This window comes from Myotis yumanensis, unplaced genomic scaffold (genome assembly GCF_028538775.1).
Source record: "Myotis yumanensis isolate MYYU_CA2020_CCGP unplaced genomic scaffold, mMyoYum1.0.hap1 SCAF_9, whole genome shotgun sequence".
Lineage (NCBI taxonomy): Eukaryota > Metazoa > Chordata > Mammalia > Chiroptera > Vespertilionidae > Myotis > Myotis yumanensis.
In genome coordinates this window covers 81,646,814-81,674,496 of record NW_027223760.1, presented here as the reverse complement: position 1 = coordinate 81,674,496, position 27,683 = coordinate 81,646,814, and the positions used below count along the sequence as shown (strand labels likewise).

Here is a 27,683-nt window from a genome sequence, read left to right as displayed (position 1 = left end):
TGGTGCCGGCCTTTTAAGAACAGGTGGGTCCCCTGCAGCCTGTGTGTCAGTGAGCCCCAATCCACACTGGTTTTTACAGCCCATAGTTCTTCCTGCCTGGAGGGACTTCTCTTCCCAGCTCTGGGACCCTGGGCTGGGGGGCTGGTGTGGGGCTGGGACCCCTTGCTCCCCTGGGCGGCCTCCACAGAGACGATCTCCCTCCCGATTAAAAACGCGGCCCACGTGGGTGTCGGCCCAGCCGGTTCCGTACCTCCTACCAGTCTCAATGCACTTCCTTCTGTACCTCTCTAGTTGTAGGACTTCCACTCAGCCAGCTTTCCGGCGGTTCTGCATGATGGTTGTTCTGTATTTTAGTTGTAATGTTGATGTGGTTGTGGGAGGCGGCGAGTACAGGCCTTTACCTGCGCCGCCATCTTGGTTCCCTTCCCTGCGTTTTTTTCTCTTTTCCCAATTCATGCTGCTTTTAGAGTTTATAATTTGTGGAAGAGTACTGCTTGGACGGATTTTGGTAGTGGTCCATCAGTCTATCTTTATAAAAAAATGAAATACAATCTTACTGTACTGTTAGTCAAAAAATTTAATGTGACTTAAATATTTGTACTGAAGTTAACACCCCAGTTGTGGCAAAATCTAGGTGTAACTTTGGCCAAGGAGAAATGCCATTTTCAGTTTTCCTGCAGGATTCTGTGCCGCACGTCTCCCTTCTGAACTGACTTGTTATTTGTGGTTTCGTGGTGGTTCCTCCCGCTGGACGTGCGGGAAGAGGCGATATTGCCGCCTTTCTCTTTAATGAGTTGGATAACAAATGGCTGGCTCGGCCCGGGAAAGGTCTCCGGGAGATAGCGGAGTCTTTTTGCAGAGCAAAGCTGCATTAGGTTCTGAAAAACTTCATTATTCAGAGCTGATAGCTATTAATTTAAGTGGCTTTGAGTTTCCGTATGGCTCATATATTTTTATCTGGCTCATGTATTCCCTAAAATCTATCAAAACTGTTACCGGATTTTCTTTCTAAGCCATTTACTGTAACTACCATTGCGATGTTTTCTAATATCGCTTGATGTTGAGGAGACAATAAAAGAAATACGTTTCTTACAAAATTGAAAAGACCAGGGGGGTATTCTCAGGGCCACCGAGCTGTTGATTAAGTTGAACAACACGCACACACCTATTTGCTGACTAGTATGAAAATAGTTTAGTTTATGTGTTATTCCTGGTGCTTATTTGCAGGCGGGGGTGCTGATTGATGCTGGAAGCAGGAGTATAGTAGAAGGTTTCCAAAGTGTGTGTTACCCTGTCCTATTCCCTCAGCCCCTCAACGTGTGTGTATTACATGAGCACAGGTATGAAGTACAGGTCAGCCTAGAACTGTAACTGTGGTCGCCAGGAGGGAGCCCGAGTCCCTCTCAGCAGCGGTCAGAGCTGGCCTGGGAGCACAGGCGCAATGCTGATGATGGACGGTGAGTCCTGGCGGAAGGGGGCATTCCCTGGCTTTCTGATATAAAAGGTGAAGGCCTGAAGTTAGCTCATAGAATCAGAGGTGGTTGGAGCTAAGACCGTAGAGGTAGGTAGTCCATGCAAGTAGAATTTAGTTGCTGCGCCATTGGCAGAGCCAGGACTTGAATCCCAGTTTTCTAATTTCATACTGAGCTTGGGAAGAGGGGAAGAGGTGTGGCCTGGAGCAGAGGAGATGGCTCTTTGGGAGTGACACATGCTGGCTCTCGGAGGGCCTGCTCTGCTCTTTTTAAATTTTTTAAAAATTTTTTTATTGATTTCAGAGAGGAAGGGAGAGGGAGAGAGAGAGAAACATCAATGATGAGAGAGAATCATTGATCAGTTGCCTCCTGCACAGTCCCCACTGGGAATTGAGCCCGCAATCTAGGCATGTGCCCTTGACTGGAATCACACCCGGGACCCTTCCGTCTGCAGGCCGATGCTCTATCCACTGAGCCAAACCAGCCAGGTTGGCCTGCTCTGCTCTTGCCTGGCATTTAATGGAATGGAATCTGACACAATGAAACCAAACTCTCTGTCAACACGGTACGTGGGTGCGATGTAAGCCGCCTGTGAGATTAAACCACCGGTCAAACCTATTGGTTAGCATCTGTGGATGCTCAGCAGCACTCAGGCCTGGAGGGTCTGTGGGGAGGAGGGAGGCAGGTTCTTCCTTCGAGGCCACAGCTAGTTTGGGGGAAAGATAAGGGACAACACGGGTACCAGTGGAGGGTGTGGCTGGTCCGCGCCTGGGAGCTTGGAGCTGCCAGTGGGCACTGCGGGTCAGAGGGGAAGATTAGGCTGTTGACTCTCAGCTCCGTGGAGCTCATGCATAATTACAGGGGAGCCCCGTTTTTCGAACGTCTCCCACCTGGAACAGTTCGCTTCTCAACCTGACAGCCCTTTCGTGCTGCCGCCTGTGGGGCCAGCCATGCGTCTCTCAGGTGACAAAGGAGAGAACGCACGAATCTCAGTCCGTTCACCACTGTTAACATCTCAGGAAATTGTGCTGTGAATATTTTTGTGTTTTTTTTATGTTGTTTCTGCTTATAATTATTGTTAAACTAGAGGCCCGGTGCACAAAAATTTGTGCACTGGTGGGGGGGAGGGGTCCCTCAGCCCGGCCTGTGCCCTCTCACAGTCTGGGACCCCTCGGGAGATAACGACCTGCTGGCTTAGGCCTGCTCCTGGGTGGCAGAGGGCAGGCCCAATCCCTAGGTGCAGCCCCTGGTCGGGCTCAGAGCAGGGCCGATTGGGGAGTTGGGGTGCTGCCCCCTGTCATGCACAGAGCAGGGTGGATCGGGAGGTTGCGATGCCACCCTCAGTCACGCTCAGGGTAGGGCTGATTGGGGGGTTGGGGCACTGCCCCGTCACACTCAAGGCAGGGTCGATGGGGAGGTTGCGGCACCACCCCCTGTCACGCACAGAGTAGGGCCAATCAGGGGGTTGGGGCGCTGTCCCCTGTCACTCACAGAGCAGGGCCAATCAGGGGGTTGGGGCGCTGCCCCCTGTCACTCACAGAGCAGGGCCAGTCAGGGGGTTGGGTCGCTGCCCCCTGTCACTCACAGAGCAGGACCCATCAGGGGGGTTGGGGCTCCGTACCCTGTCAAACACAGAGCAGGGTCGATCAGGGGGTTGAGGAGCTCCCCCCTGATGAACAGAGCAGGGCCGACCAGGGGGTTGAGGAGCTCCCCCCTGTCACTCACAGAGTAGGGCCGATAGGGGAGTTGGGGCACCGCCCCCTATTACACACAGAGCAGTGCGGATCAGGAGGTTGGGACGCTGCACCCTGTCACACTCAGGGCAGGGCCAATGGAGAGGTTATGGCTCTACCCTGTCACACACAGAGCAAGGCCCGTGGAGGGGGGTTGGGGTGCCACCCTCTATCACCCACAGAGCAGGGTCGATCAGGGGGTTGGGGCGCCGCCACTGTCACACTCAGGGCAGGGCTGATGGAGAGGTTATGGCTCTACCCTGTCACACACAGAGCAGGGCCCGTGGACGGGGGGTGGGTGGGGGGGGGGGGTTGGGGCGCCGCACCCTGTCACACAGAGCCGCAGGGCGATCAGGGGATTGGGGAGCTCCCCCCTATCGGGCACAGAGCAGGGCTGATCAGGGGGTTGGGGCGTCTTCCCCTGTCACGAACAGAGCAGGGCAGATAGGGAGGTTGTGGCCCCCCCCCCCCCCCCCCGCCCGTCACACACAGAGCCGCAAGGCGATCAGGGGGTTTGGGCACTGCCCCCTGTCACGCTGATCCGGTGCCAGGAGGCCTCGCTGCTCCGCTGATCCCGGTGCTGGGAGGCATATTACCCTTTTACTATATAGAATAGAGGCCTGGTGCACGGGTTGGGGCCAGCTGGTTTGCCCTGAAGGGTGTCCTGGATCAGGGTGGGGGTCCCCACTGGGGTGCCTGGCCAGTCTGGGTGAGGGGCTGAGGGCCATTTTCCGGCTGGCAGGTCACTGAAGCTCCCAACCGCTCCTTTTTTTCTATTCTGAGCCAGCTTTAGCTCTTGAGGCCTCGCTGCTGAAAACATTGATACAATGTTGCGGTCAGGCTGGCTGAAGCCCGTCAGCTGGTTTCTGGGGTTTTGTTTAGCTTCTATATTTGCAACATAGTACATAGTTGCTTAGAGTTGCAGCTGAGAGGCCGGCAAGTTAGGCGGGGAACGTTGGAGTCCGCAGTCACTGGAGCAAGCAAGCCTCCCTGTTCACTTCAGTGCATGGCTGCCGGCCGCCATCTTGGCTGACAGTTAATTTGCATAAGTATATGCTGATTAGCCAATGGGAAGGGTAGCGGTCGTATGCTAATTAACATGTTTCTCTTTTATTAGTGTAGATTTCCATTTTTTACTGTACATTTCCTTTCCTTTTTGTTTTTAAAGTGTTTATAGATCAAACAGTACAATAGACATGCACCGTGTATAAGAAAGGTTAGAACAGGGAGTCATTTGGGGGTCTGCAACGGATTAATTCAATTTACATGATTTCTAATGGGAAAAAGTGATTCGATTTTCAAACAGCCTTCTGGGATGAATTAAGTTTGAGAAAGGAGGTTCCACATTATACGTTCAGCTCCAGACGAGTCGGGGTCACCGGACGTATGACTTTATAGAGCTGGGTGCCCACCGCCTTGCCGTAGGGGGCCAGTGCGGCTGCTGCAGGTGTCTGCGGGGGGGCGGGGGCGGGGGCGGGGCAGGTCCCGTTTCTGCTCCTCACTCCCCCGTGGGCCCCCAGCGCAGCCGTTCTCACTACTCGTCTCCCGGCTGTGGGTGGTGGGGCACCCCTGGTTTCAGCCACCTCATTCCCCCTTTGTGTCTTTATTGGCAAATAGCTAACGTTTCTAGTTTAATGGGAGTTTGGTGGGTTTTCCCACCGATGGTGATGTTTACTAGGAAATGATTGAAGTGAGAGGGGATCTTCGTTTACAGCACATGAAACAGCAGCAGCTGGCTGGTATGGGGGCTTTTCTGTGGTTCGGTTAGATTATTTGGGTATTCTGTGTGAGGAATCATTAACGTGAAGATTGGTACATAAATAAAGCCATTAAACATTGCAAGATAAATACAGCTGCCCCAGAAATAAGCACACTTCTCAAAGCCCATGTTGGTTTCTCTGCCTGGGCGTTGCTGCATGCAAATGGCATTTGTTAGTTTAGCTCACGGAGGCTGAAACCTGCGGCGATGAGCTTCAGCTAAACAAGAACCGGGCAAGGGGTCAGGGCTCGGATGGTCCAGTGCAGGCCTCCGTCCACATGGCTCCTTGAGGCAGTGGTGTCAGCCTTTTTCTTTATCGCTTTCTTTTTAGTTTAATGGAGTGGACCCTTCCTCTAGGAAAATCTCTTTTGAAATGCGACCATTGAAAACAGAAACAGGAACAGATGACCACCACGTGGCGCTGATGGGAGCGGGGCCCGGGCTCCGAGCTCTGCCTGCAGTGGCAGCTCCCCTGGCCCCGGAGCTGCTCAGGGCACCAGAGCACAGATTGAAAAACAACAACAAAACACCACCACTGCTTTCAGGAAGAACAAGCTAACCACTTCCTACAAGCAAGCAAGTCTCAGTGCCCTGTAGTTGAGTGGGTTAGGAAGACTCACCTGATTCTCGTTCCTCTCCGCTGCCTTAGGCATGAGGGCTGTGCTCTGGTTTGCTGAGGAAAAGGGCCCCATCAGCCGCTTGCTCTGCACTGTACACACACAGTTTACAAACCACTTTCTTCACAGCATCTGCACCTGCCAAGTACCAGCATCGGATGAGAGCCGGGGACAGCAGGTAGACGCAGGCACCGCACATAGGCACCGCGCACACGTGCGCTCACACACAGCACAGCCTGTTGCACGTGGCTGGGCCAGGCCTGCCCCCCCTCATCCATGCCTCCATCATGTCCATCACGTTCCGAGTGTGACTTGGCTAGTTGACATGCACAGGAGCTTTTGAGGTTAGCTTGCCAAAATACGTAATGAAACATTATTGTTAGTAGTAAGTGATCAGAAGTGATTTAGTCATTTCTTCAGTAAAACTGTGTTTAACATGGACTCCTTCGGGGCAAGTGAGCAAGCGTGGCTGACCTCACAGAAGAAGGCGCAGCACCTGGAGGTGTGGGTGAGGGCAGGTGTGATGAGCGCTAGGCCAGGGGAGCGGAGGGTTGTGTGGGACCCCCAGGGGGCATCTCATTCAGACTCACCTGGTGGAGTGACAGCTTGATGGTAAGAATTGGCCAGCTCGGCCGGTGTGGCTCAGTGGTTGATGAACCAGGAGGTCACTGGTTCAATTCCTGGTCAGGGCATGTGCCCGGGTTTCGGGCTCCATCCCCAATGTGGGGTGTGCAGGAGGCAGCCCATTGATGATTCTCATCATTGATGTTTCTCCTTCCCTCTCCCTTCCTCTCTGAAATCAATAAAAATATATATAAAAAAAGAGTTGGCTAAGACAAGGACAGGTGGGGAGAGTGATGGAGACAGAGGGGAGGGCATGAAGAAGGGCTTGGGGACCAGTGAGAGCAGGGCCACTCTGGAAATCCCACGCTGGGTGGGGTCGCCGTGGTGACACAGGCACCTCTTCCTAGGAGCCCTGTGGCTAAAGGTGAGGAGCCCGATAGTCCCGTAGGAAAGGGGAGTTGCTGAAGGTCGGTGAGCCCCAGGAGGGCGCCCTGGCTGCTCGTCAGCCATGGGTGATGGGGCCGCTCTGCAGAGCAGGAGGCCGGCCAGCATGGGAGCCTGCGGGTCTCTTCCCACGCTGACAGCCCCGATGGCCTCTCTTCTGACCTCTGTCTTTCCTGATGGGAATTTCACGGCCCGCGAGGCCCTATCACAGGGGAGAGCGACTCAGAGGCTCAGTGCTCACTGCCCAGTGTGTGCCAGGGCCTCAGGTGTGTCTCCCGCTCCCAGGTGGGAGGCTGGGCGGCTGCATCTGGCTGCAGGAGCTCAGGACACGCGCGCTGACCTGAGAAGAGTAAATCCCCAGCTCGGGGCTCTGTTTCTGGTTATCGTTTCTCTGTGTCTCCCGCATCCTCTAGGGCTTAGCCAATGTCAACATCAGATGTTTCCTAACAAACCCACAGGGGTCCGACCACTGACTGCCAGGACTGAGGGTCATTAACAAAACATTGTGTGTCTTACATGGTTCAGAGGCACATGCTTTGCATTTTACGACTGGATCCCAAGTTCACTTCACAATGGGATATGCAGCTATAATCACCAAGGAGTGGTGGGAGCTTTATTTACTCAGCTCAGCGGTTATATTTGGAAATTGCGCAGAAGGGTGGTTGGTTCACTGAAAACCGTGTTTGTACCTGCACTCCCGGGAGCTTCGTTTCCAACGTCTACCTGAGAATGACCCTAAAAGACACTTATTTTAAAATAATATTTTGCATTTTATTAAACATCCATTTGTAAAATACTTATGCTATTACACTAGATTAAAATGATCACTGCCTAATTTACCTTTTGAAGCTAAACCCCCAGTTCTTTAATAAGGTCTCATTTCTTCTTTTTTAAAAATATATTTTATTGATTTTTTACAGAGAGGAAGGGAGAGGGATAGAGAGTTAGAAACATCGATGAGAGAGAAACATCGATCAGCTGCCTTCTGCACGCCCCCTACTGGGGATGTGCCCGCAACCAAGGTACATGCCCTTGACCGGAATGGAACCCAGGACCCTTCAGTCCACAGGCTGATGCTCTATCCACTGAGCCAAACCGGTTAGGGTAGGGTCTCATTTTTGAAAGTAATCCAGCCCAGCGGTGGTGTTTAGTGGTTTAGGATCATTGCTGACGGTAACTGTTTAGGTCAGTGGTTCTCAACTTTCCTAAAGCCACGGCCCTTTAATACAGTTCCTCATGTTGTGGTGACCCCCAACCATAAAATTATTTTCGTTGCTACTTCATAACTGTAATTTTGCTACTGTTATGAATCTAATGTAAATATCTGATATGCAGGATGTATTTTCATTGTTACAAATTGAACATAATTAAAGCATAGTGATTAGTCACAAAAACAATATGTAATTATAGATGTGTTTTCCGATGATCTTAGGCGACCCCTGTGAAAGGGTCGTTCGACCCCCAAAGGGATCGCGACCCACAGGTTGGCGACCCACAGGTTGAGAACCACTGGTTTAGGTGATCAATTACCCCGTGTTTAGCCGTAGGGGCGCCATCAAACAGGCCCATTCCACGTGTTTCCTCCTTTTCCGGGCACTTCTTCACTTGGCGGCATCACCAGATGTCCCTGCTCCTCTTAGACCACCTGTGCCCCACGCAGAGTGAACCCCCTCTGAGGAGCCCAGGTACCAGAGTCCTCACTACGGGGATATCTCTGCTTCTAGGTTTCCAGAAGGTTCTTCCTTGACTACCCCCCCCACCACCCCCCCGTGTATTTGTATCTCCCTTTACACCTGGCCCCCAACCAACACCTCTACACATTTGCTCAGGCCTACAGTGCATCTAAAATAAAACTGGCTCCCTCATTGCACCCCTCCATGCCCCCCTCAGCCCAGCCAATGAAATGCTATGTTCAAAAGTTAATGGGATTAATGGAGGTCGGAGGGAAACTTGTGGAGGTGCTGGTATATTTATGGAGCAGATTGTGGTGATGGTTGCATAGTGTACGCTGATCTCCAAGCTCAACTTGTATACATTGCCTACAGCTTGCTTTTCTATGTCAATTATACTGCAATAAAGTATAGTTTTGTTTGTTTTTTTTAAAGGAAGATGACAGGTGAATTGCCATGGTGGGCAATGGAGGGTTAGTATAACTGCCCACTCCCAGCCCTCTTCTATGTGAAAAAAATAATAAACATCCTTTCTGATTGTGATACACACACACGCACACACACATGCACATGCACACACATGCACGCGCCCACACACGCACACACATGCACACGTGCACATGCGCACACACACAGGGAGCTGATTGGATGAGTCCCTTCTCCATCCACCGCAGTGGATGCCTGTCTTGGTTAGAGTCTGAGTGTCTAGCAGGCAAGGACCATGTCTTTTCGTGTATAATATGTAACTAAAATGTGTGGGAAGCGTCAAGGATAATGAGATCGTTTGGTCCTGTCTTTCACATCTTCCATTAGAAACCATTGCGGCACTAAAATAAAGTTTACTGTTTCGGTTCTTTTTCCCTTTTGACTCATGAGATGCTTCTCTCTGTCTTCACATTTTACACAGACTAGCATCGGCGTTTCTCTGTCAATCCCTGGCTGCCTGCTGGCAAATCTTCAGTCCTGCGAAGGCGTGGCCTACACTGACAGGGCTTATGGGGAAAGTAGGGTTTGGAACAGATGATTTGAAACCAGTGGAATTTGGTAAACAGAACTCACACAAAAAATGACAGTCAATCATAATAAAAATGGGTAGCTCTCACCCGGCATTGACAGCCAGCGTCATGGTTTTGGGCAGCCCTCAACCCTGATGTTCCTCCTTCCAGCTGGGGGTGCATTGAAGTCATCCACTCCTGACAAAGACTAATTTCATCAAAGTTAGAACACCTGATCCCAGGTGTTGACTTATCAATTTTATTTTAGTTTAAACACAGAAAGATAGTGTGCATTTCTCCATCTGCACGAGCTTCCTCAGGTAACTTACAGAGATGGTGGAAGTCTTGAAGCCACCAAATGAGACTTTCCCTTTAAGTCAGAGAAAACTTGCTCTCAGTGGTATCAAAGCCTTTCGCCCGGCTGGCGTGGCTCAGTGGTTGAGCCTCGACCTATGAACCAGGAGGTCACGGTTTGATTCCCAGTCAGGGCACATGTCCAAGTTGTGGGCTCCATCCCCAGTGGGGGGTGTGCAGGAGGCAGCTGATCGATGTTCTCTCTCATCATTGATGTTTCTATCTCTCTCCCCCTCTCTCTTCTTCTCTGAAATCAATAAAAATATATTAAAAAAACAAAAAACAAAACAAAAAACCTTTATGTGCTGGGAAAGATAACATATGAGCCAGCACAACTGACATCATTGTCCTGCCTATGAGCTAATTTAAAATTTTATTTATTTATTTATGTTTGTTTGTTTATTTATTAATTTATTATTTATATATTTATTTTGATCCTCACCTGAGGACATTTTTCCATTGTTTTTTTGAGAGAGAGTGGAAGGGAGGGAGGAGGGGGAGATGGAGAGAGGGAGGGACATCAGTGGGAGAGACACACACAGATTGGTTGACTCCCGCACACACCCTGATCTGGGCTGGGGATGGAGCCTGCAACCAGAGGTATGTGCCCTTAGAATCGAACCCATGACCCTTCAGTCTATGTGCCAACGCTCTAACCACGGAGCAACCAGCTTGGGCTAATTTACATTTAAGAACTATCTGTCGTAGCAGACAGAAACTGATGCTAATTTGCTTTAGGATGTGAAGATAATATATACCCAGCACTGAGAATTTAAATAATATGGAAAAGTGTAGGGTAAAGTAGAAATCCTTTGGCTGCCAATAAACACAGCAGTCATCATTTTGGTTCATTTTCTTCCTCACCTGACCTCTTTCTATGATTAGCATCGAATCGTGACCTCCTGGTTCATAGGGTGACGCTCAACCACTGAGCCATGCCGACTGGGCTACTTTTATATTTTTAATTTTATATTTATCTTTGAGTTATGTGGAAGTTATCTTTCTGTGATGATTTCCCCCCCTTTAAATTGTGGCTAATTATTTCAAAATCCTTTGTTATTTCTGCCTCCCCACCTCTTAATATCTTTGGATCTTTCCTGGGTTTACTGTTTTATTAGCTATGACACACTCAGTGGTTTAAAACATGCTCCCTCTCAGTTCCGCGGCCAGACATTCAGGAGCAGCTCAGTTCACAGTCAGGCTCAGCGTCTCTCTTGCGGTTGAACTTCAGACTTCAACCCAGGCCCAGGCCTCTGAAGGCTTAATCCAGGCGGGAGGCACAGCTTGTGGGTGTTCTTCACCCACTGGCCCAGGTGCTGCCGGCCACGGGGGGGTGGGGTGGGGCTCTGCCAGGGCCCCCTGTCCCCATGGCGGGTGCAGGAATCGTTTTAAACCATACAGCTCCCTTTTGTTCCATTCATGTGCATGTCCGCTCTGCACGAATATCACAGCTTCCACACAGGAACATCACAGCTTCCACACAGGAACATCACAGCTTCCACACAGGAACATCACAGCTTCTACAGGAACATCACAGCTTCTACACAGGAACATCACAGCTTCTACAGGAACATCACAGCTTCCACACAGGAACATCACAGCGTTTACACAGGAACATTACAGCTTCCACACAGGAACATCACAGCTTCTATACAGGAACATCACAGCTTCCACACAGGAACATCACAGCTTCCACACAGGAACATCACAGCTTCCACACGGGAACATCACAGCTTCCACACAGGAACATCACAGCTTCTACAGGAACATCACAGCTTCTGCACAGGAACATCACAGCTTCCGCACAGGAACATCACAGCTTCTACAGGAACATCACAGCTTCCACACAGGAACATCACAGCTTCTACACAGGAACATCACAGCTTCCACACGGGAACATCACAGCTTCCACACAGGAATATCACAGCTTCCACACAGGAACATCACAGCTTCCACACAGGAACATCACAGCTTCTACAGGAACATCACAGCTTCCACACAGGAATATCACAGCTTCTACACAGGAACATCACAGAGTCTACACAGGAATATCACAGCTTCTACACAGGAACATCACAGCTTCTACACAGGAATATCACAGCTTCTACACAGGAACATCACAGCTTCCACACAGGAATATCACAGCTTCTACACAGGAACATCACAGCTTCCACACAGGAATATCACAGCTTCCACACAGGAATATCACAGCTTCCACACAGGAATATCACAGCTTCTACACAGGAACATCACAGCTTCCACACAGGAATATCACAGCTTCCACACAGGAACATCACAGCTTCCACACAGGAACATCACAGCTTCCACACAGGAACATCACAGCGTTTACACAGGAACATTACAGCTTCCACACAGGAACATCACAGCTTCTACAGGAACATCACAGCTTCTACAGGAACATCACAGCTTCCACACAGGAACATCACAGCTTCTACAGGAACATCACAGCTTCTACACAGGAGCATCACAGCTTCTACAGGAACATCAGAGCTTCCACACAGGAACATCACAGCTTCCACACAGGAACATCACAGCTTCCACACAGGAACATCACAGCGTCTACACAGGAACATTACAGCTTCCACACAGGAACATCACAGCTTCTACAGGAACATCACAGCTTCTACACAGGAACATCACAGCTTCTACACAGGAACATCACAGCTTCTACAGGAACATCACAGCTTCTACACAGGAACATCACAGCTTCTACACAGGAATATCACAGCTTCCACACAGGAACATCACAGCTTCCACACAGGAGCATCACAGCTTCCACACAGGAACATCACAGCTTCTACAGGAACATCACAGCTTCTACACAGGAACATCACAGCTTCTACACAGGAACATCACAGCTTCTACACAGGAACATCACAGCTTCCACACAGGAACATCACAGCTTCCACACAGGAACATCACAGCTTCCACACAGGAACATCACAGCGTTTACACAGGAACATTACAGCTTCCACACAGGAACATCACAGCTTCTACAAGAACATCACAGCTTCTACACAGGAACATCACAGCTTCTACACAGGAACATCACAGCTTCTACACAGGAACATCACAGCTTCCACACAGGAGCATCACAGCTTCTACACAGGAACATCACAGCTTCTACACAGGAACATCACAGCTTCTACACAGGAACATCACAGCTTCCACACAGGAGTATCACAGCTTCTACACAGGAATATCACAGCTTCCACACAGGAACATCACAGCTTCTATAGGAACATCACAGCTTCTACACAGGAACATCACAGCTTCCACACAGGAACATCACAGCTTCCACACAGGAACATCACAGCTTCTACAGGAACATCACAGCTTCCACACAGGAACATCACAGCTTCCACACAGGAACATCACAGCTTCCACACAGGAGCATCACAGCTTCCACACAGAAATATCACAGCTTCTACACAGGAATATCACAGCTTCTACACAGGAACATCACAGCTTCTACACAGGAACATCACAGAGTCTACACAGGAATATCACAGCTTCCACACAGGAACATCACAGCTTCTACACAGGAATATCACAGCTTCCACCCATTGATTCACAGAGAGCCACACCCAGCTGGCGGAATGTCCCATCATGCTGTGCTCTACTGATTGGACGTGGCTGTTGGCTCTTACTGGTCAAGTAGCTAAAAATAGATATACACAGTAATAGTGATAGTCTGGGGGCATCCAAAGTGGCTTTCTTCCCCAACCGCTGGGACTGCTTTGGAATTATGGTAGGGCGCACTGTGTTTCATTGCTGACGCCTGCTTACAGCATTAAATATTTTGTTTTACACTATTTCATACTCCATGAGTAATTTTAAATGCTTTGGTTGGCAGATACGTTGCCCTAAGTTGGTGAAATTTCTCAGGCATCTTTTATTTATTTATTTATTTATTTATTTATTTATTATTTTTTATTGATTTTTTACAGAGAGGAAGGGAGAGAGATAGTTAGAAACATCGATGAGAGAGAAACATCGATCAGCTGCCTCCTGCACATCTCCTACTGGGGATGTGCCCGCAACCCAAGTATATGCCCTTGACCAGAATCGAACCTGGGACCCTTCAGTCCGAAAGCCGACGCTCTATCCACTGAGCCAAACCGGTTTCAGCTCTCAGGCATCTTAAACAGACTCTTCTAATATACCAGCAAGGAGGCAAGGTCAAAACGAGGCCTTCATGTGGGGGAGCACCCACATAACACTCAGCACCCCAGGGGTCCCTGGCCTTCCTTGCCCCAGGTCCAGAGTCCCATCTGCCCTAGTCCCAGCAGGAGCCTCTTTGTACTCTGACCTCTACGCTGCCTTCTTTTTGAAAACATCTGTATGTGGCCAGCCTAGTGTCGGTTGCGTTTCAAGTGTGTGTGCTATGCGTGCTGGCACTTATAAGTCAAAGGGACTATAGGCACACATTCCACAGTCTCAGCTGTTGTTACTTTCCCTTTTCACTGGGTGAGTCTTCTCCTCTGGCTTGTATATATATATATATATATATATATATATATATATTTAAATGTTTTTATTGATTTCAGAGAGGAAGAGAGAGAGAGAGAGAGAGACAGAGAGAGAGAGAGAGAGAAATCAATGATGAGAATCATTGATCGGCTGCCTCCTGCATTCCCCCTACCGGGAATGGAGCCCACAACTCGGGCATGTGCCCTGACTGGGAATGGACCCGTATCCTCCTAGTTTATGGGTCACCGCTCAACCACTGGGCCACACTGGCCAGGCGATGGCATCATTATCCGGGCGGAGCCTGCCCACTGCGGTCTGAACTCCCTGTGGACACGCAGCTGCTGTGAATGGGCTGTGGGCAGCCTTCCAGAACTTCCCACCGTGTTTGGACAGGTTTTGTTTTTGCCAGGCTGCTAATCAGGGCCTTGGTGTGCTTCAGTGCTCGGGGAGCCTGTGTTTCTAAGTTTACATGTATCATCCTGTTAATAGGAACAGTCCCCACTGGCCTTGTTGCCGGTCATGTTGCATTCCCCAGGCCCACCTCTCTGTGACCTTGGCTTCCCAGCTTTGCCCTTAGGGTCTGGGGGCCTTGCTTATTTTGAGAAACGCTCCTATTTCTTTTCCCAACCCCGATAAAGGGAAAAGCCATGTTTTGGCTCTTGCTTTCTTGACTTAAATTTGAGTTGGTGTCTTACACTGACTCACCTGCAGGCATTTGCAGTCTGGGAAAGGAAGCAACACATTTGAGGCATGAAGAATAGGGGTCAGGATAGGGTTTTCATGAGACCCTGCAATCACGTTCTTTAAAAATTGTTATAGGTCCAGAGATATGGATACATGGAACAGACGGATAGATCTCAGAGGGAGGGGCTTGGGGGAGTGGGAAGAGATTAATCAAAGAACTTATATGCATACTAGAGGCCCAGTGCACAAAATTCATGCACTGGGGTGGGGGTGGGGTGTCCCTCAGCACTCTCGCAATCTGGGAGCCCTTGGGGGATGTCCGACTGACAGCTTAGGCCTGCTCCCCAGCTGTGAGCCTGGTTTCTGCCTGAACGGCACTCCCCCTGTGAGAGTGCACTGACCACCAGAGGGCAGCTCCTGCATTAAGCATCTGCCCCCTGGTGGTCAGTGCACATCAAAGCGACCGGTTGTTCTGCCATTCAGTCGATTTGCATATTAGCCTTTCATTATGTAGGATATGCATAAGCCATGGACACAGACAATAGTGTGGTGAAGGCCTGGGTTAGTGTGGGGGCTGGGTGGAGGGGGACATCGGTAATACTATCTACAATAAAAATAAATTTAAAAACTTTGCCTATTCAGGTTGAGGAGCTAGGCTACAGCTATAATATTCAGAATTCCTGAAATGATCTGTGGTAAAATCTAGTTAAGTAAAAGTTATGTAATTCAAGGATAACATTGTTACCTTCAGCCTTATATAATACTGTAACTTGCTTACATCCATCTCTGTTTTTGGGTCAAAATACTTAATTATCTTTCCATTGGAAATAACTGGCAACAAAGAAAAGTTTCGTTAGCTGTTACAGTGTCAGACGAGGAACAAGACTGTGTTAATCTTGCAACGCACTGTTTGCTGGCGCTATTTTTGCACAGTGAAGCTATAGCCTTGCAGGAAAACGAGAAAGTTTAATAATGAAACATTCAACTTCTTCATGAAAATACAATGCCTGTTCCACTGACTGTGGAGGCCTAAGGAGACCCTTGTACAAACAGGAGGAATAGGGTTGCTGTGAAAAGTCATGAAGAAACAGGTATGAAGCATGTTAGACAGTTGGCCAGATGGGAGGTAGGTGAGGGGCAGGGCTGATCCCTGGGATGCTGGATGATGAGCTTGGGGAGCAAGCCGCATGGCCTTTCCAGGAATGTTTTCCCAGCATTCCCGTGACTGCCTGGGCCCACTTTCCTCTGGTGTATTTTGTCCTCTTTTTGTGTTAGGTTTTCAGTGTTACCATCTTTTTATTTCCCTGTGTCACTCCTATTTCTTAGCTTTGACTTTTGAATGGTTTTGAGATTTTTTTTTTGAGGAGGATGCTTTTTCACAGCTTCTTTTAATTTTTTTTTAAAAGCCAATGTCACACACAGCCTAAATGCTAAATAATACCGTATTTTTATTTTCATGTTATTTTTTTTTGGCTATTCAGTAAGCATTCTGATACTGGAAATATGATCTCTTGCCAATTGAGAATATGATTACTTCAGGAAGAAATAGGTTTATGGTGAAATGATCCAAAGTCCCCTAATTGCTGTGTTTAGGTTGTAGATAAGTACCTGGTGGTTTTGTTTACACATATTTCAGTGGCTGCATTGTTGGCATCGGGCCCACAGTCCCTTTACATTGCACTTAATGATGGCACTTAGGCTTTTGCGTTAAGTTGGAAATAATGTGGAAACCCAGATTCCGTGGTTATTGCAGCAGAAAGCCTACGTCCTCTGCTGGCTACTGGGGATCGCTTAACAGGGTTTTTTTCACTCAACAGAAAGCTGTTCCCTGTCCGCTTAATTTTTATGATAAACCACTTTTGCAGAATCTACGGATGGCGTGTGGAGGCTGAGGTTTGAGATGGGGCCTTCGCTGTGAGTGCAGGCACGGGGTGTCTGCTTGGCGATAAGGCGAGGGGGCCTTTCTGGGATGGGTGGCCTGCGCCCGCGCTCGGAAGGCCCGTGGAGTGCGGTGGCTTTTGTTCAATATGCTCCATGGATATAGTGGCGTCATGAGGGGTTCCATGTCGCTAAGGAAGGAAACGAGGCAAGTGGGAGACTAGTTTCGGATGGACTTCAGGGCGATCAAACCCGAGCAGGTGGCGGGAGGAGGGGCGTTTGCAGGGCAGGGCCTCACGTGGCAGAGAGAGGCCGGCATCGCCAGGAAGCTTGCTTCCAGGGGCCCGCCGAGTCGAACTAGGGTTTCACGCCACCTGAAGGCTCATTTAGAAACAGCCTCTGTTTCAGGAGTGCAGCCACAACCAGGTGTGCCTCCTACTTAAGCGCAGTTTTCTCAGGCGAGATGTTGGCAACCGAAAGTGGTACGAGAAGAATGAGGTGATAAAAACGATCCCTCTCCCCAGGATGGCTGCAGTGCCCCGGGTAACTGATCAGAGGACATTTTCTCGGAGGAGGCGGCGTCCGGTGCTTTTTAGCGTGGTCGCTTCAGACGTTCATGGCGTGAAGAAAGGACCGGACCATCCCAGTAATTATTGGGCAACGTGTATGGAAAAGGACATGCGTCCGCAGGAGCAGAACGGGGATGCCACGGGACTCTGACCCTCTTGTGTGTATGACGTGGCGGGGACGTGCACTGTTCAGGCCTTCGTTCTGGGTGGTCTCTCAGTATTCGGGGATGGTTAGACGCTTGGAAGTGTTTTATTGTCACGAGGGACAGGTGCCCTTCGCCAGGCAGCCGGGCAGGACTGCACGGGGATGCTGAGCCTCTCAAAGTGGCGGCCACCTGCTTGCACGGTCGCTTTTGTTTTTGCCCTTGGATGGGGCAGAACCTCACACCTCAGACCAGCCCTCCCCCTCCCCCACGTTCTAGGAGAAAGTCTCAGCAGGAAGCCACTCGTCCGGACTTGGGTGTGGGAGCCGGGGGTGCCCTGGGCCACAGTGGGATCATGGAAACTCGGCGTGAAGGGGCAGCAGCCTTTGTCCCTCTCGTGTTTAACATGCTCCTGTGCGCAGTTCCAGCTTCTTTGTTTCCCTTTTAAACTAGTTGTTTCATAAAAGCAAAGTCTAGCCCGGCCAGTGTGGCTCAGTGGTTAAATGTGGACCTATGAACCCAGAGGTCAGGGTTCGATTTCTGGTCGGGGCACATGCCCGGGTTGTGGCAGCCGATTAACGATTCTCTCTCATCACTGATGTTTCTATCTCATTCTGTCTCTCCCTTTCTCTCTGAAATTAATAAAAATATATTAAAAAAAAAGCAAAGTCTTTTCTCTTTTTGAAACTTAACATCTCAAACCTAAAAGGCGACTTTGTATCTATTTGTAGTGGGAGCGCTTTTCTCTGTGTTAGTATCTGCAGGCGCCAAGGAGAAATGATAGGAAATGGATAGAAATGCAGGATGCTGGGCACAGAGAGGACCTAAGGAATGGCAGCCAGTGCCTTTCTGTTTATGGATGAGGTTACGGATGAGGAAACTGAGGCCCAGAGTGAGCCGGTCAGACAGGCAGCTGGACTTGGGCCACCTCGGGCCCCGACCTCACCGCTGGGCTCTGTCCTAGGGTCACCGTGACCGCAGGGAGAGGAGGTGTGGAGCGGACTGCACATGGGGAAGAGGGGGAGGCTCAGAATTCTGTTATGTAACTTCTGTTAATTTTTTAAAAATTTATACTGCCATCGTGCATGCTGCATCCTAGCAGAGACGCCGTGGCATTCTTCGACTGGAACGCATCCACAGTGTTGATCTGCTGGTGTCCCCAGCTATGAACGAAGGCCCGTGCGTGCAGGGCCCCGGGAGCCGCAGGGAGAACACGTCTGGTCTTCCACTCGGTCACGTGCTGCTTTTGTTCTAAGAACCACAGGTGGACAGAAGCCTGTTTTCCAATTTGCATCTGTCCTGTCCCCCCCTTTTTTTTTGAGTCTAAATCCTCCAGTGTCTAAGCCTATGTGACCTGACCGGGGAACACATTTGGCTTTACTGCTTCAGCAAGCCCAGGCTCGCGTGGTCAAAGCCGGCTGCCAACTCCCTGAAACAGGGATGCCCTCAGGCTCGCTGAGATGGGAACTGTCAGCGCTTTTCTCCTGCGTGAAGGAAAGCGCTTACTGTGGGCGAGCAGAAAGTCAGAGTGTCTAAGTTCAGATCTCAGGAAGCTGTCAGAAGCAGGCCGTGTCCGTCCTGGCCTGCGATGGCCACTTAACACCGTCGGTGAAATAGACTGATCGCGGCTCGAGTGGGGAAATCCTTCCCTGGGGGCTTGGTTCTGCAGAGAGCCGGGGAGAGAGTGCACTGAGGAGGTGGGCTCGTTGTTGGGACAGGAAGAGGCTGGCCTCACCCCATAGCATCTGTATACCAGCGGGACTTCCTAGGGTGACCTCTCCTTCCTCTTTAAATGTCAGAAACCAGCCCTAACCGGTTTGGCTCAGTGGATAGAGTGTGGGCCTGCAGACTCGGGTGTCCCAGGTTCAATTCTGGTCAAGGGCATGTACCTTGCTTGCAGGCGCATCCCCAGTGGGGGGTGTGCAGGAGGCAGCCGATCGATGTTTCTCTCTCCTCGGTGTTTCTAACTCTCTATCCCTTCCCCTTCCTCTCCGTAAAATATCAATAATATATATATATATTTTTAAAAATGTCAGAAACCAACAGAAGTTCAAAGAAGAAAGTAGTCACCCTCTGCATCTGGAATTCCCAGCATCTGGAATTCACCGCTCTTAGCCGTTTGATAAGCCTGCTTTTTCCCAGTCTCTCTCTAAACTTGAATAACCATACAACTGACATCAGGTGTTTATTGAAGGATTAAAACAGTAATACAAGTGATATTGTTTTACTTACTTTTATATGTACATATACATTTATATAGAAAATATACAGCGGTGTTTAGAAAGAGTTTTTAAATGATGGAGAGTGGTTTGTCTCTCATTTAATGCTGCAGGGCAATTATAGGGCCTTCACAGCACTGGGGACTTGGGACCCCTTTATTCTGTAGCTCTGCCATATGTATTTTTAAAAAACATATTTTTATTGATTTCAGACAGGAACGGGGAGGGAGAGATAGAAACGTCAATGATGAGAGAGAATCATTGATCGGCTGCCTCCTGCACACCCCCACTGGCGATCGAGCCCGCAACCTGGGCATATGCCCTGGCCAGGAATTGAACCGTGACCTCCTGGTTCAAGGTTGATACTCATCCACTGAGCCATGCTGGCCGGGCTGCCACCTTTAACTTGAGAAGGCCACTCCTGCTCCTATCACCACCTCAGTATCATGAAATGAGCAACAGGAAAGGGAGGGCATGCTCCTTGTAAGGGTGCCATGTGGGAGTATGTCACTTCTGCTCATACGCCATTCATCAAACCTGGTCACATGGTCACACATAGCTGCAAGGGAGGCTGGGCAGCCACTGAAGTGTCTCATTGAAACTTCTATTATGTGGAAGAGAACAGGTGAGGGTACGAGGAGCACCTCATCGGAACCCTCAGCCACAGGAAAGGGTTTGCTTTTTCCCCCGTACCTGTTGCTTTGTGAGGAAACATTTTCCACGGAAGTTATCAAGTGGACTTGAGCTACTGAAAAGAGTTACCCAGAGTGAACGCGTTTCCCTCTGGGATTTTAAGTCACGTTTATTCCAGTGGTTACAGGGACGTGTGTGAAATATATTGAGATGAGGTGGCTTCTCCTTAAACTCTTATTTTTTCTGGTGCTGCTTTTTGGGTCTTTCTTTTCCACCGTTTTTGATATTTGTTTGATACTTAGTTTCATCCTTGTTTTTCTCTGTGTTGGCAGGTATGGCGCCAGCTCAAGGCTGGGCGAGACGGTACTTCAAGGCCTTCTGTAAAGGCTTCTTCGTGGCGGTGCCGGTGGCCGTGACCTTCCTCGACCGGGTGGCCTGCGTGGCGCGAGTGGAGGGAGCATCCATGCAGGTGACAGTGAATGCGCCTTCATTCTCACGGCACACGTGTCACTCTCTCTCAAGCACTGGAGACGCGGTTTCTCTGTGTCACTTCTGTGCTGGGACTTGATATAGAAAGATCTTGAGGTTTAACTTTCCTGACTTTTTAATAAGGTTTTTCCAATGTAACTCACAATCAGAGGAGAGGCGAAGAAAAATAATTACCGGATTGTTATCTGTATCTGTCTACCTCTCTATATATCTGTTTAGGAATTGTAAATGGAGATTCTAAATAAGTTTTTTTTTTATCCTCCCCCTGGATAGTTTATTGATTTGAGACAAAGAGAGAGAGAAAGAGAGAGAGAGAGAGAGAGAAACATAGGTCGGCTCCTAGGTATGTGCCATGACTGGGAATCAAACCCACAACCTTTTGGTGCACGGGAGGAGGATGCTCCATCCAACTGAGCCACCCGGCCAGGGTGTAAATGGAGGTTCTAAAGAAATGTTACTGAATGACATTGTATTTTGTGAATCTGCTTGGGAATTTAAGCCATTTTAGTTCTCTATATTTGAATCTATGCTTAAATATCTTTTTAAGACCAAATTATTAGTGCAGATGCAGGCTGGGTTGGGGTCAGTCAGCACTCTGTTGAGCTGTACACCCAGTAGGTAGAAGGTCCCAGCCCGGAGCCCTGGTCCCAGGTCGTAGGGGGTTCTTTCGGTGCCAGCCACACTTCAGTTACCAGCCGGGGAGTGGAGACCTCCGACGGTTAATGCCGGTGTCTCCTGGGCTGACTTAGAGGAACCATGACTGTCCTTGGGTGCTGTCTGGGGCCCCGCGGTCATGCAGGGAAGGAGCCTTTGCGTTTGTAATGGGGTTTGCTGCTTCTGTGGCTGGATGCTGGCCTGGTGTAAGTTCATGCACTATGCCAGCGGTTCTCAACCTGTGGGTCGCGACCCCTTTGGCGGTCAAACGACCCTTTCACAGGGTCGCCTAAGACCATCCTGCATATCAGATATTTACATGACGATTCATAACAGTAGCAACATTACAGTTATGAAGTAGCAACGAAAATAATTTTATGGTTGGGTCACAACATGAGGAGCCGTATTTAAAGGGCCAGAAGGTTGAGAACCACTGGAGAACGTTGGCCTGTGGACTGAAGGGGCCCAGGTTGGACTCCAGTCCAGGGCACCTGCCAGGGTTGCAGATTCCATCCCCAGCGGGGGGCGTGCAGGAGGCAGCCGATCCATGATTCTCTCTCATGATTGATGTTTCTAGCTCTCTCTCCCTCCCCCTCTGAAATCAGTTTTTAAAAAATAAAAAGAATGACTAGCAGTTTCGGGGAGAGGCTCAGGTAAAAGCCAGACCCCAGGGGGTGCAGGGCCCTCCCAGGCCTCTGGGCTGCTCAGGCTCCTGGCTGTGCTGAGGGGGAGCCTCGAGAAGAGACGCTGCCCAGCTCGGCCGGGGGCGCAGCCTGCGGGGCTGAGGCAGGTGCTGCCTCTCTTCTCCAGGAGGCTCACCTCCCGCCCCGGAAGTGGTTCTTCCGGAAGTCAGCGCGGAGGGTCTGTGTGGGGGCTCAGGCAGGTGCCGCCCCTCTTCTCCAGAGGCTCACCTCCTGCCCCGGAAGTGGTTCTTCCGGAAGTCAGCGCGGAGGGTCTGTGTGGGGGCTCAGGCAGGTGCCGCCCCTCTTCTCCAGAGGCTCACCTCCCGCCCCGGAAGTGGTTCTTCCGGAAGTCAGCACGGAGGGTCTGTGTGGGGGCTCAGGCAGGTGTCGCCCCTCTTCTCCAGAGGCTCACCTCCTGCCCCGGAAGTGGTTCTTCCGGAAGTCAGGGCGGAGGGTCTGTGTGGGGGCTCAGGCAGGTGTCGCCCCTCTTCTCCAGGAGGCTCACCTCCTGCCCCGGAAGTGGTTCTTCCGGAAGTCAGGGCGGAGGGTCTGTGCGGGGAGAACCAGAGCAGCAGCCCCGAAGGGCCTGGGTCCGGGTCCGCTCCGAGGCCAGGGCCTTCCATGGCGGCCTGAGCGTCAGCCCGAGCGTCAGCCCACCATCCCGGGGCTCCTGTCCGGGGGAGCAGGCGCCACGGCTGGGTTTGCAGCTTTAAGATGCTCGGGGCCTGCGCTCCTTCTCCCCCAACTCGCGGTGGAAACAGAAGCCCAGAGAGAGGTGGGTGCCGGCCGCAGAGGCGGGGCCGGGGTGCCGGGCCTCCACCTGGTGGGGGCACGGTGCCGCCTTCGGGGCCCGTGGGTGATGGGCGACAGGAGTGAAGGTGGAAACAGTGGGGTGGCGGCTGGTCTGGGAGGTGGTGCTGGAGGTGGAGACGCTGGGGGGGTCGGAGGCGGAAGAAGGGGCGTCGCTGGGTCTGTCCGTCCAAACACGTTGAAGCCGGAGACAGACCCGGGCGCCGGGCGCACGAGGCTCCACTGACCCCCTTTGCTGCAGTTTTCCAAGCCGCCTGCCCGGGTCGCGGTCCTGGTGACCTGGTCACTTACCCGTCAGTTACCGCTTAGCTCCTCTCGGACCCTCCTGGTGCCCTGTCCAGCCGCAGTTCCTGGAGGCGGGCGGCGGGGGTACATTCAGGTGAAGAGAGTTAGAGACTAGTCAGGACTCCTCCAGCCCAGGCTCGTTTGGCCCAGAGGCTAGAGCGTCGGCCTGCGGGCCAAGGAGACCGGGTTCGATTCCAGTCAAGGGCATGTGCTTGGGTTGCAGGCTCCTTCCTGGCTCGAGCCCTGGTTGGTGCTCATGCAGGAGGCAACCGATCGATGTGTTTCTCTCACATCCATGTTACTCTCTGTCTTTCCCTCTCTCTTCCCCTCTCCCTGAAAGGTGAGGATTAAAAAAAATAAAAAGTGCCTCCCACCCACCAGCTCCCCCCCCCCACCTTCCCTCTGAGGTTCCGCCGTCTGTTCCATGTTTCTGTCTTTGTATTTATTGGTTCATCAGTTTATTTTGTTCATTAGATTCCACATATGAGTGAGATCATGCGGTATTTGTCTTTCTCTGACTGGCTTACTTCACTTAGCATAATACTCCCCAGGTCCCTCCATGCTGCCTCAAAAGGTGAGAGATTCTTCTTTTTCACAGCTGCATAGTATTCCCTGGTGTGAATGAACCACAGCTTTTTTTTATCCTCTTCATCTATGGATGGGCACTTGGGCTGTTTCTAGATCTTACCTATTGTAAACTGTGCTGCTATGAACACAGGGGTGCATGTGTTCTTTCTGATTGGTGTTTCTGGTTTTTTTTTGGGTATATTCCTAGAAGTGGGATCACTGGGTCAAATGGGAGTTCCATATTTAATTTTTTGAGTAAACTCCATACCATTTTCCACAGTGGCTGCACCAGTCTGCGTTCCCACCAGCAGTGTACGAGGGTTCCCTTTTCTGCATCCTCGCCAGCACTTGTCATTTGTTGATTTGTTGATGCCATTCTGACAGGTGTGAGGTGATGACTCATTGTCATTTTAATTTGCATCTCTCAGATGATCAGTGACTTTGAGCATGTTTTTTGTCTCTTGGCCATCTGTATGTCCACTTTGGAGAAGTGTCTTTTAGGTCCTTTGCCCATTTTTTAATTGGATTGTTTGTCTTCCTTTTGTTAAGTTGTATGAGTTCCTTATACATTTTGGAGATTAACCCTTTATCCGATGTATCATTGCCAAATATGTTCTCCTTTACAGTGGGCTTCCTTAAAAAAATAATAAAAATAAAAAAGAAAGTAAAAATATTGGCCCAGCCGGAATGGCTCAGTGGTTGAGCATCGACCTATGAACCAGGAGATCCAGTTGGATTCCTGGTCAGGGCACATGCCTGGGTTTCAGGCTCGATCCCCAATGTGGGGCGTGCAGGAGGCAGCCAATCCATGATTCTCTCTCATCATTGATGTTTCTATCTCTCCCTCTCCCTTCCTTGCTCTGAAATCAATAAAAATATATTCAAAAAGAAAGAAAGTAAGAACAGTGCACTGCAGGGGACACGAGGAGGGGTTTCCGGTGCACGGCTCTCTTCCTCCATGCTGCTTGCTGCATTTGCTGCATTTAGCACGGAGTGGGGTTCACATGCCTGCCTCTCCGGTTTTAAATCCCTGGCAGTCTCGCCTTGGGCCCCATCCTTAGGGAAGGCTAGGCTTTCTTGGTGGAACTTTTGAGTTCGAATCTTCCTATGAGATGAAAACTGCCTTGTCCCCCAGCACGCAGGTCTGTTTTGGGTTCCTGGGGTCTCTTTGGATCCATCCCTTTGGTAACCGACAGTCATGTTAATAGTGATTTTCTCCTGTTTCTGTCGTGGTGCCTGGCCACACCACCATCGCTAGCTCTCCCGAGGTGGACTTTCCCAGAACACGCGGCCTGTTGGCCTTGGATCCGATATTCCAGAGGGTCCCATGGCCATCAGCGTGCCCCAGTCTTCACGTGTTTAGCCCCAGTTTACCCACTGAACACCCATCGTCGTGGCTGCCGTGAAGAGGACAGTTACTACATTCACTAAACAGTGTTAGGAATGGATCGCCTTAGGAAGAAAGTGTTACGTAGAGTCGTCCTTGAATGTCAGCCTGATCTCTTCCCGTATTCCTGGACCTCACTCCCAAGAATTCACATTTGTTACCTTGCGGGTTGTTTGATAGCTTATGTAGAGTTTTCTTGGCTGTGGTTACAGACAAACAGCTTGAATTGCCCTGGCAGATGGGGAGATTTATTGGGAGGTTTATTCTGTATCAGGAGGATGGCGGGAGGGTGGCCGCCATCAGGGGAGGTGGAGCCAGGGCCCGAGTGCTGCCCGCGGCCTGATCCTCTCTGCTCCACTGGCTGCTCTGCTCCACTGCTGCGTCCCTCAGACCGGCCTCCTTCCCCACGCAGGTGCAGGGCTGCTGGCAGCTGCCAGGCCTCCAGGTGCCCAGTGCCACCACCGCCCGGGGGAGGGCTCTGCTCGTGTCTGCACTTCCCTTTGAGAAATCTTGGGGAGGACCTGCGATCATTCAGCTCAGGTCCTGCACCCTGAGCCGTGCGAAGACAGGTCAGCTCTGGCCAGCAGGCGAGGGCGCCGTGAGGGGCCTGGCACGGGCAGGTGTGCGCTCCTCACCCAGGCCGGGCTGAGTGAGAGGTGGGCAGCATCTGTTTGAATCACATTGTTTCATGGGTTTCCAGGGTGACCCAGGGGTGACCTTTCTCAGAGGAAGGGTTGGGTGCCATTTTCAGAATAAAAGAGGATAGGCTGTGCGGGGAAGAAAGGGAAAAATGTGTATTTACCGTGGTCGTGACTATACTTCAGAGATTTTAGACTGCTTCTAAGGATACTAGATAATTTATTTACATTTTAGGGGATATGACTGAGCCTTACTTAAAACTAGGAGGAGAAATTGCCCTGGTGAGGTGTGGTTAATGATGAATTGAGCATGGTGGGGGAACAGGAGGAGAGATTGCAGGGCTGAGGTGTGGTTAATGATGAATGCAGCATGGTGGGGGAACAGGAGGAGAGATTGCAGGGCTGAGGTGTGGTTAATGATGAATGCAGCATGGTGGGGGAACAGGAGGAGAGTTTGCAGGGGTGAGGTGTGGTTAATGATGAATTGAGCATGGTGGGGGAACAGGAGGAGAGATTGCAGGGGTGAGGTGTGGTTAATAATGAATGCAGTATGGTGGGGGAACAGGAGGAGAGATTGCAGGGGTGAGGTGTGGCTAATGATGAATGCAGCATGGTGGGGGAACAGGAGGAGAGATTGCAGGGGTGAGGTGTGGCTAATGATGAATGCAGCATGGTGGGGGAACAGGAGGAGAGATTGCAGGGGTGAAGTGTGGTTAATGATGAATTGAGCATGGTGGGGGGACTAGGAGGATAAATTGCAGGGGTGAGGTGTGGTTAATAATGAATGCAGCATGGTGGGGGAACAGGAGGAGAGATTGCAGGGCTGAGGTGTGGTTAATGATGAATGCAGCATGGTGGGGGAACAGGAGGAGAGTTTGCAGGGGTGAGGTGTGGTTAATGATGAATTGAGCATGGTGGGGGAACAGGAGGAGAGAGAGATTGCAGGGGTGAGGTGTGGTTAATAATGAATGCAGCATGGTGGGGGAACAGGAGGAGAGATTGCAGGGGTGAGGTGTGGCTAATGATGAATGCAGCATGGTGGGGGAACAGGAGGAGAGATTGCAGGGCTGAGGTGTGGCTAATGATGAATGCAGCATGGTGGGGGAACAGGAGGAGAGATTGCAGGGCTGAGGTGTGGTTAATAATGAATGCAGCATGGTGGGGGAACAGGAGGAGAGATTGCAGGGGTGAGGTGTGGCTAATGATGAATGCAGCATGGTGGGGGAACAGGAGGAGAGATTGCAGGGGTGAGGTGTGGCTAATGATGAATGCAGCATGGTGGGGGAACAGGAGGAGAGATTGCAGGGGTGAGGTGTGGCTAATGATGAATGCAGCATGGTGGGGGAACAGGAGGAGAGATTGCAGGGGTGAGGTGTGGCTAATGATGAATGCAGCATGCTTGGGGACATCTTTCCTGCTGCACAGCTTTGATGAGCGGAACATGCTGTAGACTCCGGGGTTCCACAGAATGTTGGAAAGAAGTCCCGTCCTCACATTTATCTAATGATCCGTGTACGAGACGAGCTGGCAGCGCCTGGAGGTCTCTGGAAGCCCTGCACCCGCAGGGCACGTGCGGCCTCTGTGGCGGTGGAGGCCTGCCATTCCCGCAGTGTGTGGGGCTGGTGGGTCTGCTCTGCGGCAGGAGGGCGCTGCCTGCCTGGAGCATCTTCTCTCCGCGGGTTGAAAGTATGAAAGGAGGGCAGGAAGCAGGAAGCAAGGAAAAGGATGCGGCAGAGACGGAGGGAGAGGAAAGGAAGGAAGGGAGATGAGTTGGGTGATGGAGGAGACACCGGGAAGAGTGGCAGGAGAGTGGCCCAGAGGCTGGTGAGGAGGGGACAGGACATGGAGGGCTCCGGTGGAGGGTCCCCGCGGCGGGGCCTCCCTTGGCCGGTGACAGGTCTGTGCGGAGCTCCGCGAGGTCCCACACGCAGCCACGCTCGCC

General features: G+C 50.9%; 1 protein-coding gene across 2 annotated transcripts in view; it reads left to right on the top strand.

Moving 5' to 3' along the window:
• Window positions 1–27,683, top strand: part of IMMP2L (inner mitochondrial membrane peptidase subunit 2) — a 473,548-nt gene that overhangs the window by 15,035 nt on the left and 430,830 nt on the right. For both annotated transcript variants that reach the window (XM_070425223.1, XM_070425224.1), the window contains exon 3: window positions 20,561–20,697. In XM_070425223.1, coding sequence (XP_070281324.1) covers window positions 20,563–20,697 — 135 coding nt within the window. In that variant the 5' untranslated portion in view covers window positions 20,561–20,562. The remainder of the gene's footprint in view (window positions 1–20,560; window positions 20,698–27,683) is intronic.